The sequence below is a fragment of the Xiphophorus maculatus genome, chromosome 19 (genome assembly GCF_002775205.1).
Source record: "Xiphophorus maculatus strain JP 163 A chromosome 19, X_maculatus-5.0-male, whole genome shotgun sequence".
Taxonomy (NCBI): Eukaryota; Metazoa; Chordata; class Actinopteri; order Cyprinodontiformes; family Poeciliidae; genus Xiphophorus; species Xiphophorus maculatus.
Window position 1 is genome coordinate 10,691,177 of NC_036461.1, and position 11,563 is coordinate 10,702,739.

Consider the following 11,563-nt stretch of genomic DNA (forward strand, 5'->3'; position numbering starts at 1 on the left):
AAGAAGCTTCTAAAATGAAATTCAAATCATGTCTGAAAGTCCGACTGACATTTCTTGTTGTCTTCGAAGGGACAAAAAATTATCAACAGACTGATGCAGCCCGTGACAGCGAAGCCTCAGCAGGTGGTGTTTATGTGGGTGGTGTGGGTACTTAGTATTCATTCAGGATGGCATCCACTTCAAGCCATGATTCTGGATCATGACTGTGGGTTGCGTCATTTTCCTCAGACAGGAAACAGCAGTCTGAGATATATAGCTTATCCATGCATCAGATTATTTTATAACTCAAAGCTTATAAGAGAAGCATTGTTTTAGATTTGCAGTTTGCATGATCACAGTAACTGAGTATTCTAAATTGTTTATTCACAAGTTTTGGTTGCATATTTTTTGATCTCTGTGGAATAACTAAGCACAGACCATGAGATCAAAAAATAAAGGGTTGCTTTTGCTTTTCTCACTCATTCTGTGCTGTACAAAAATATTTATACCCTTTAAAGATTATCCACTTTGTCAAGTTAAAACTCCAATCTGTTTCTTATCTGGATTTCATGAGATTTTAAGTTACAACTATAAGTTTTTTTTAGGCTTTTCACATGAAACGTCTGACATTTTTTGACAATTTTTGCAATATAGCTTAAACTCAAACAACTTGAATTGGAAGTTGTTCTATCTTTAGTTTAATCTTTTTTTTAATCTAGCCAGCTGTTTGATGAAAAAAAATTGACATTCTCTGCAGCTTCCCCATATTTCACAAGGTTTCTCAGTTCATGTGTTTGTATGTTTCTAGTTGTAATGCTACAGGATAGAGTTAATAATGCAAGGAACTATAAATTTTGACATCTGCTAGAATCTGTGTAGAGCACTCCACCGAGTAACACTGTTTGTGTTGAGGTGTTTTCCTCATTTTTTTGGACTTCCTTCCAATCAAGATGGATATAGATCACGGCCGTTCCTCTCCTGCTTGAAGGAGACAGTCACCCGACGTGTGTTTGCCTTATGTAAGATCAGCCAGAGTGATTCAGGGCTGACTGGATTCACACTCCAAACTGTTCATCTGTGCTGCGCATGAGGTGGCAAGACTCTCGAGCACAAGATGTTTTCCCTGGTGATTTGTCCCGTTCCTCCTTTTTATAAAATAAAAAAAAAAAGTAATTCATGTCATTTAATTCAGAAGAAAGGAGTGACAGAGGACGAAAAAACTGAAAGAAACTAAATGGAAAGATTGTTGTAGATAGTTGAAAACAAAGTCTCGGTTCAGTAATGAATGCATGCATGAAAGTGGAAACAAGTGCCTCTCACTGAGAGACATGCACTGTTAGCGGAGCTGACATTAAGTTGGAACATGTTTCTGTGTTTGAGAGGTTTTTATCTGCATTCGCTGTAATCCTCATGCCTTTTATTGCGGCACTTGATTCACTGATCTTGCGCTTGTTGGAGAGAAAAAACATCGTAATTATGTGTTACTGCGAGTCAGTCGAGCCATAATGTTCCGAATGCGCCTACAAACTTAGAGGTATGAAGGGCTGGAAAAAAGAAACCAAGTCTTCAGTCTCAAGTGAACGGACTTTATGGACCGCAGTCCACAAATTTCTACTTCTGATTGAACCGACGTCATGAGTACAGATAGCAGGTATCTGTTGTTCAGAGTGTAAATATGTGTAACTGGAAGATGCGCACCTGATTCCGCACTATATCTACCATTTTAGGACCACATAACGGCACAATAACAAGTAACTCCAAATGTAATCTTAGCTTTTCTTTTTCTGAGTTTTACTCATCTACAAAACTTTCAAAACAGAGGGAATCACTCAAACCACACAGAACAGTCATAATTGCAAGTGTGTGTTGTTTCCCACCATGCGGTCTAAATAAAATGCTAATTTGTATAAATATGACTCATAATTACATATTAATGAATTGGTCTTCCTCCCAAGCCGTCGCAATCTGTGTTAGACATGCAGGAGCTGGAGAGGGCTTTATTTTAGATAAACTTCATTGATTATTGTGATTTATTTATTTTTTTTTCCTGAACATAACACGTAGTTTAGAATTTATCTTGTTTTTTGTTTGTTAGTTGGTCAGGAACATGGTTGTGGATGGAGTGTTTGAAATCGGCATTAAGTATGTGTGTGTGGGGGGGGGTGTAAGGGCGCATGCGTTGGCGTGTGTGTGTGTGTGTGTGTGTGTGTGTGTGTGTGTGTGTGTGTGTGTGTGTGTGTGTGTGTGTTGGTGTATGTGATTTAGCAGGACATTTTGTCAGAATACACACAACACTAGAAGGACATTTTGAATTAACAGGACAGGAGCGGTGTCCTGCTAATTCTGACAAAAATCTAAAAACGTAGAAAGGTTTCTATTGGTCCATAAACCCCAAAAATGCAAAAAAAAAGAGATGTCCGCTTAATACACATAAACCTGATTTTGTGTATAATCTGTGTATCACCACAGTGCCCCCTATGGCAGGTTTGTGTAATAGCAAAACCTCATGAATATTCACACAAGGTCTTATTCTGATTGGTTGTCTGCCGGAAGGTCCTGCTAATGATTACACTGTCCTTCTAATTCATGTGTCGCTATTTACACTGGGGATGAGTTGGCAATATGATTACTCTGTGCTATAAGAGTGAATATTTTATAAAGGTCAGGATCTTTTCCTTAGCTGTGTTTATTTTTAGTTTCTGTCTCTCTGAGTCTCCGTGTTGTCCTGTCTCCCCTTGATTGTTCCCAGGTGTTTCTTGTCTCCTTGATTACCCTCTGTGTATTTAACCCCACCTATGTTCTTTGTTCCTCGTCGGGTCTTTGTCGTGTTTGTCCAGTACCTGTTGTCACTATCTGCGAGCTTCTGCATCCGCTCCTTTGTGCTGCCTGGACTTTGTATGTTTTTGGATTTCTGGACTTCTTTCATTATTAAACCATCTTATTCATCTTACCCTGGGTCTGCTGCCTCTGCCTCACCACCCAAATCATGACAAACCCAACCTTTTGTCCAACCTTGGAATGTATGTGGCACCTAAAAATATACAGAAATTAATATATATTTTGATCAAATATTGTTTATTTAAAACATCATGGTTAATAAATGTGTGAAATAAGTGCATGGATTAAAAGAAATATGAACCATAAGACAGCCATTTTTTCACCAAACTATTTTTGCACTCCACTAATAACATTTTGTTGATTCTGGTCTGCTCTGCGTCCCCAAAACCAAGCATTTTGAAGCAGAATTTATGTCTAGACTTTGACTTTGCCATTCTAACACATAAATATGTTTTGATTTAAACCATTCCATTATAGATCTGGCTTTATGTTTAGGGTCATTGTCCTGCTGGAAGGTGAACCTCCACCACAGCCTCAAGTCTTTTGCAGACTCCAGCAGGTTTTCTTCCAAGATTGCCCTGTATTTGGCTCAATCCATCTTACAATCTTTCCTGTCCCTGAAGAAAAGAAGCACCACCAGAGCATGATGCTGCCACCACCATGTGTGTTAGTGGGGAAGGTGTGTTCAGAGTGATGTACAGTGTCCGTTCTCCGCCACAAATAGTGCTTTGTATTTTTGCCAAAAAGTTCAATTTTGGTCTTGTCTTATCATTTTTGCTGTATCGCAACATGGCTTCTGGCGAACTGCAAATGGGACTTCTTATGGTTTTCTTTATATAATGGCTTTTTTATTGCCACTCTTCCAGAAAACCACATTTGTGCAGTGCATGACTAATAGTTGTACTGTGAACAGATTCCCCCATCTGAGGTGTGGATATCTCTGCATTTGGTCCAGAGCCACCATGGACCTCTTGGTTGCATCTCTGATCAGTGCTCTTCTTATTCAGCCTGTAAGTTTAGGTGGATGGCCTTGTCTTGGTAGGTTCACAGCTGTGCCATGCTCTTTCCATTTTCAGATTATTTGTGGAACAGTACTCTGTGAGATATTCAAAGCTTGGAAAACATGTTTATAGCCTAAGCCTGCTTTAAGCTTCCACACAACTTTATCCCTGACCTGTCTGATGTGTTCCTTGGACTTGATGATGCTGTTTGCTCCTAAATATTCTCTTAACCAACCTTTGAGGCAGTCATAGAGGAGTTGAATTTTTACTAAGATTAGATTACACACAGGTGGACTCTATTTAGTCATTAGTAGTCATCAGGCAACTTCTGAAGGCAATTGGTTGCACTTAGGGAAAGGGGGTTGAACACTTTTGCACACTGCACTTTTCAGCTTTCATTTGTAAAAAATGTTTTGAATCATGTATAGTTTTGTCTCTACTTCACAAATGTATACCACTTTGTGTTTGTCTTTCCCATAGAATTCTGTAAAAATATGTTTGCGGTTGTAATGTGACAAAATAGAAAGGTTCAAGGGCTATGGACACTTATGCAAGCCACTGTACCTACAATAAGTAAGGCAAGTCCAATGAGAGAAACAAGGTCCAGACAATCAACAGCTATGCATTCACAGTTATCATATAGCCTGCTGGGATGATAAGATGGAAAAGGGAGGAAATTCAGTCCACTGATATAAGAATACAAAAGCTGCTGATGATGCATGGAAAATTGTGCTGCTCAGGTTGTAGCACATTGGAGTAGTTCTGTTCTTTCATTGATAATTTTACTTTTAAACTTTCATTCCTGCCTTTCTGGGGGAAAAATAGCTTTTGTTTGGACAGTTCCTTCTTGTTTTGGATACTGTGTATTTGGACTGATTTTTGGAAATATTTTTCATACTTTGCTATTTGTTATGATGCACAACCATAACAACAGGGTGTTTTACAACAAAGAGTAAACAATACTACCAATGGACAGAAAGACTTAGACTGAAACACAGCACAGAGGTAGTATTCATGGTGGCACATAAGCAGGTGCCTAGCACCAGAGCAATAGCGGCCCTCTATAATACCAAGCAAGATCTTGGGTGCATGGTATGCAGAGTCCCCTGAGACAATCTAGTATCTAAATCCAGGATGTAAGATGGTAGCATGAAAAGAATACATGGAATGCCACAACCAAGTACCCGGAATAGTGTAAAGAAACATCTGAAGGGAATGTAACCTTGAACACACCTCGATAAAATCGAAAATGCCACATATGGTGGTAGAAAATGAACAAACTAAGATCGTGTGGGACTTCCAGATACAGAAAGACAAATGGGAAAAGTAAACCAACTGGACATGGTGATCACTGAGCAGCAGAGCAAATCAGTTGTAATGATAAAGCTATCCCAAATTATCAGAAGGAACAGAAAAAACTAGAGAAATACCAAAGGCTCATAAAAAGCATCATCCTCCTGGAGCCTGAGAAAAACATTTTCCATATAAGTGGATGACTTATTTTGGGCTGTCTAGTCCACAATACTAAATTTTGCTCTACATGGGGTCTGGTGTCTGCATGTTAGGTCATTATTTTATGACTTAGTGGTGGTGGAAGATTATAACACATTACAGGCTAGACCCAAGATGTTCAGTGTTTATTGTTGTGGTGTAAGTTTACAAAAGTTAGCAACTGTAGAGATTTACAAAGGCGCTAAATATGGTGATTTAAAAATGAATAAATATTTTTCTGAAAAAAAAAATGATGTCCACATATCATGTAGAAAGATAATTCTTTGTTTTTGGAATCATTAGGTCCCAATCAGCCCAAATATCGAAGACGAATTAATAATGCATGCCATGCATGATAGGAGGTTAAAAGAGTGAGGAAGGTGATGGCAACAGTAGTGCCTGTGGTCACTGAAACCCTCAGGGTGATAACCCCTAAACTGGAAGAGTGGCTCAAACAAATACCTAGAAATAAATTGGAATGCATGATGCAGAGAAGCACACCCTTGGGAACTGCTAATATACCGTGAAGACCACTCAGACTCCAAGGCCTGTGGTAGAGGACCCAAGCTTTTTTTAATTTAATTTCCCTTTTAGGATCAATAAAGTATTTTTGAATTTGAAAGAAGGGATAACTATTCATGGAGTAATACAGAATTACAAATATAAAAATAAAAAGCATTTATTTAAATAATATTTAAAGTGCCAAAAATATGATTACTTATGTTACTGTTAGCACAAAACTTTAAAAATTGATATTTTGTCATTATCTCAATGTTGCTACTCTGCCTACATGCAGATTAGGTAGTCTAATTTGTCTGTAGGCAGGTACAACAGACAACCATTTTCTGCTGGTGTTGTGTCTGTCATTAGACAACAGTTTTTGTTTTTATGATATAAACTGAACTGCACTGCTGCTGAAATGTGCTATACAAGTAAACTTGATTAATTGATTGAACAGAAATGATTAAAAGAAGTGACTTTCCTTTTAAATGATGAAACATTGCTGGTGGGAGATACCATCTGACTGCTGCCTCCTAATTAAATAAAAATGTATGATAAACTATTTAACTTTGAAATATTGAAGGAAAGTTACAAAATATTACTCAAATAAATTAATTTTCTTGTTCCTGAAAAAAAATCAAACCTTGTATGCTTCCAAAACAAAATGGATTTCTCCTTTTGTTGTACCCCTCCTCCTCTATCAACGTGGTACAGTCCATCAAGACCAGGTGCAAGCAATTAGTGCTAATAGAACTTCTTTTGCTTGGAGGAAGAGGTAAGACTCATACAGACTCTCTTACGATATGTAACATTGTAATTCTGAAGAATGTTGTAGGTTACTTGATGTTTGGATACACCAAAGCATCTGATTTGCTGCAGTTTAGCTAGTTCTTACCAACCATCTTAGTCAGCGTACCAGAGTTTAAAGGGAAGGTGACTCACTCCAGAATTAGACAAAACTGTATTTGGTCATTTTCTGTGTATCAGTGAGTGATATTCTTTCACAGGCACAGATTATCTGGGTAATAATCATTAGTATTAAGATAATGTTTTAATATTTGAAGGTATTGAGAACTTGTCAATAGAAAGTCAATTATGTAATACTGTGTACTTCAATACAGCATTTTCTCATACAATAGCATCAAATCATATTGTGTACAGCAGAGGTGTCAAACTCAAGTTCTTGAGGGCTTGTGTCCAGCAACTTTTAGATGTGTCTGTGATGCCACACGGCTGGATCAAATGGGGTGGTTATCAGCAGGTCATCAACTTGACTGCACTTAGAAGCTAATTCAGTCATATAATTCAGGTATTTTGGACCAGAGGAACATCTAAAAGTTGCAGTACACTGGCCCTCGATGCCTGGAGTTTGACACCCCTGGTGTACAGTGTCATGTTGTTACTCAACAGCACGTTACTCTGATCTTTGCAGGAGATGTCAGCAACAAGGTCTCAGAGAGCAAAAAGAAATCCCAAACATGATGCCAGTTATTATTGCTCCTTAGGTGAAGATAAAGAGGGATTTGATGAAAATACATTAATTCATTTAAAGGTGAGTTGTGACTTTATTATGCACATGATTCCAGAGTTTATTGAAGGATTGCTTTTTTTCTTTAATCTTGCGTTTTGACATTTAAACTATTTTTATACCGCACATTATTAACATATATATATATATATATATATATATATATATATATATATATATATATATGTAAAGGAGGACTGAGTTTTGAAATTACAAGTACAAAAGAATGAGTGACATTTAGAAGCACCATTCTGTTGACAAACAAATGTTTATGTAATCACAGAAAGACATCAAATTAGATCAATTAAGTGATTTTGAAAAATGTTAATCTCATTTGCTACTGTTTGAAAGATCTGCATTGTTTAAAGTTTATTCTACTTTACTCCTTATGTTTACCTACAGGTCGGGGTGTGTACAGTTGCCGGTGCTTTCAAAAAGGAGATTCTTATTGAGTACAGAGGGGAAGTCATAAGTAGAAAGGAACAAGAAAACCGATTGAAAATTTACCATGATGCACTCGAGGCTTTTATGTTTGATTTCAAGTTCAATGGACAACAGCTTTGGTATGTGACTGTTTTAAGGTTGTTTTTTATTTTATATTTAAACAAAGTGATGTAAACATTTTCAGCTTCATCAGTAAAAGTAGTTTTAGTTGGTGGAGGAATATTCTTCCGACATGCAAACATGCAAAATCCTTTCCCTTGCATGGTATAATTATTCTTATTGCTTACTTAATATTTTAGTGTTGATGCTGCCAGAGAGGATGGATCATTGGGGAGGCTGGTAAATGATGAAGAGATGAACCCAAACAGCAAATTGAAAGTTACAAGGGTGGATGGAAGACCTCATCTTTGTTTATTTGCACTCAAAGATATTGGTCCTGGGGAAGAAATCACTTATGTTTATGGTGATTCTGACTGGCCATGGAGAAGAAAGGTATTGATAAGAGTGAAAATTCTATCACAAGTCATTTTACTAGCATTGAAGACATTTTTGAAGGATATGTCATGTTGTAGTACAGAGTTTCATTATAGTTGAAAACAAGAAGTGATTAGCAGTGCCTAAAAAAACAGATTTTGGAGAAAGACTTAATCAGACCAATATTTCAACTTGGTTCAGTGCTATCCAAAATGCTAGAAACTGTCATATGTAAATTAATTTATTCTAACCTTATATTTATGAACATTTTATAGCAGGAGATATATTTTGCAGTGTCAATACACAAAGGTTCTGGTTAACAATCAGCTGGACAGGTTCATTCAGTAGTAGGTTTAGAAGTACGGACTCATTCAGTGTACATCCCTTCATTTCAGATTTCCAAAGATGAACTGTGTCAGGCTGTTGACGTGGACGCATGCGGATCCTGTTCAACTAACCCTCCAGAGGTAATTTTGGTTTGAAACGACCAACATATTTTCTAAAATAAAGTGATTGAAATGATATTTAGTACTGTTCAAACACACAGGACTTGTGTAATACTTGACATGTAAGCTGCATAAAACGGGAGGACTGAGGTTTGAAATTACAAGTACAGAAGAATTGAAAGTTGCATTTAGAAGCGCCCATACACACAGGTCCTGTGTAATACTCAACATGTAAGGTACCAGAATAAGGAGGACTTAGTTTCGAAATTACAAGTACAAAAGACTGAAAGTTAAATGTAGAAGCGCCCATACACACAGGTCCTGTGTAATACTCAACATGTAATGTGCTGGAATAAGGAGGACTGTTTTCTACATTGGGAACAAACTCATATTCAGTGAGTGTTCTTTACATTTCAGATTTCCAAAGATGAAAGGTGTCAGGCTGGTGACGTGGATGCATGCGGATCCTGTTCAACCAACCCTCCAGAGGTAATTTTGGTGTCCAACAACCAACTTATTTTCTAAAATTAAGTCATTGAAAGGATATTAAGTACTGTTCAAACACACAGGTGTTGTCTAGTATTTGATATGTAAGCTGCATAAAAAGGGAGGACTGAGGTTTGAAATTACAAGTACAAAAGAATGAATGTTACATGTAGAAACGCCCATACACACAGGTCCTGTGTAATACTCATCATGTAAGGTGCCAGAATAAGGAGGACTGAGGTTTGAAATTACAAGTACAGAAGAATGAAAGTGACATGTAGAAACGCCCATACACAGAGGTCCTGTGTAATACTCAACATGTAATGTGGCTGAATAAGGAGGACTGTTTTCTACATTGGGAACAAACTCACATTCAGCAAGTGTTCTTTACATTTCAGATTTCCATAGAAGAACCGTGTCAGGCTGGTCATGTGGATGCGTACAGATCCTGTTCAACCAACCCTCCAGAGGTAATTTTGGTCTCCAACAACCAACTTATTTTCTAAAATAAAGTCATTTAAACAATATTAAGTTCTGTGCAAACCCATAGCTCTTGTGTAATACTTGATATGTAAGTTGCCTAAAAAGGGAGGACAGAGATTTGAAATTACAAGTACATAAGAATAAAAGTTACATGTGAAAACACCCATACACAGAGGTCCTGTGTAATACTCAACATGTAATGTGCTGGAATAGTGAGGACTGTTTTCTACATTGGGAACAAACTCACATTCAGTGAGTGTTCTTTACTTTTCAGATTTCCAAAGATGAGCTGTGTCAGGCTGGTGAGGTAGATGCATGCAGAACCTGTTCAACCAACCCTGCAGAGGTAATTTTGGTCTCCAACGACCAACTTATTTTCTAAAATAAAGTAATTGAAACGATATTAAGTGCTGTTCAAACATATAGGTCTTGTGTAATACTTGATATGTAAGCTGCCTAAAAAGGGAGGACAGAGGTTTGAAATTACAAGTACATAAGAATGAAAGTGACATGTAGAAACGCCCATACACACAGGTCCTGTGTAATACTCAAATGTAAGGTCCCGGAATAAGGAGGACTGTTTTCTACATTGGGAACAAACTCACAATTAGTGAGTGGTCTTTACATTTCAGATGTTCAAAAATGAACTATATCAGGCTGGTGACCTGGATGCATGCAGATCCTGTTTAACCAACCCTCCAGAGGTACTATTGGTCTCCAGCGACCAACTTATTTTCTAAAATGAAGTCATTGAAATTATATTAACTACTGTTCAAACGCACAGGTCTTGTGTAATAGTCATCATGTAAGGTGGTGATATCAGGAGGACTGAGTTTTGAAATTGCAAGTACAAAAGAATGAAAGTTACATGTAGAAGTGCACAGACACACAGGTCCTGTGTAATATTCAACATGTAATGTGCAGGAATTAGGAGGACTGTTTTCTACATTGGGAACAGACTTACTGTACATTAAGCGAGTGTTCTTTACTTTTCAGTTGATTAACCCCATAAAGGAGTGTTTTGGACTTCACAGTTTAAGGAACCTACCTACAACAAATAAATGCTCATCCAGACCATTATTTTTTTATATGTTCTTCTTTTCAGCACAAAGTAAACACAGAGATGGTAAGGGGAAAGAAATCAACAGAAAACTAAAACGGAAGGACATAGAGCCCCGCAGAAAATGAACACAAATAAAAATTCTGGTAAGTCACCACACCTACACAAGTCAAGAAACACCAATCTACTTAAGCTCAAAAGCACAACTGAAGCATGGTCAAAAGTAATGATCCACACCACTGAAAGGCAATAGGATGACCATTTTCTTCTTTATGCATAATATTTTGAGCAGACATGATCCAATATGTCATCTGGCTTAAATTACCATGCACATACCATATAAAACTGTACCTTGTATTAAAATGATAAACTTTCACATAGTCAATGTTCAGATGCTAGAAAATCTAATTTAGTGATGAGTAATGGGACTGTTTATACTACTTTCTCTATGCCAATCTTAATCTGAAATACATTCAGATAGTTATAGTTTTTCAAAGTAGCAAAGCACCACAAAACTGTAATAAGCAAAGTAATTGGAATATATCTTTAAATTTGGTTAATTTTAAGATATTCACCAAATTTAAGATGTTAAATTTGGTTAATCTCTGGTTTAAGGAAATCAGAGATATCAATCAATGGGCATTTGCTGATGCTGCACCTGTACAGAAATGTATTTTGGTGGAATCAGTGAGATGGTTCTGAGTGGGATCTCTTTCACTGGAAAAAAGACTAGGAACCAGCATGAGAAGGAAGAACAAGTCTTTTGGCTTTGGATGGTTCTTCACCAGCTGCTGAGGCCTGTTTGTCAAACAAATGCAATTTTAGATTATGA

The 11,563-nt window shown here is 37.2% G+C and overlaps 1 protein-coding gene across 1 annotated transcript; it reads left to right on the forward strand.

Annotated features, from left to right (window-relative positions):
• The first annotated feature begins 6,866 nt into the window (after positions 1 to 6,866).
• On the forward strand, positions 6,867 to 11,152 carry LOC111612188. Its single transcript, XM_023352482.1, has 8 exons — positions 6,867 to 7,362; positions 7,741 to 7,901; positions 8,082 to 8,274; positions 8,652 to 8,723; positions 9,120 to 9,191; positions 9,587 to 9,658; positions 9,946 to 10,017; positions 10,777 to 11,152. Exons 1-8 carry the CDS (start codon positions 7,246 to 7,248, stop codon positions 10,825 to 10,827), a joined length of 810 nt encoding a protein of 269 aa, XP_023208250.1. The 5' UTR covers positions 6,867 to 7,245; the 3' UTR covers positions 10,828 to 11,152.
• Positions 11,153 to 11,563: the final 411 nt, after the last annotated feature.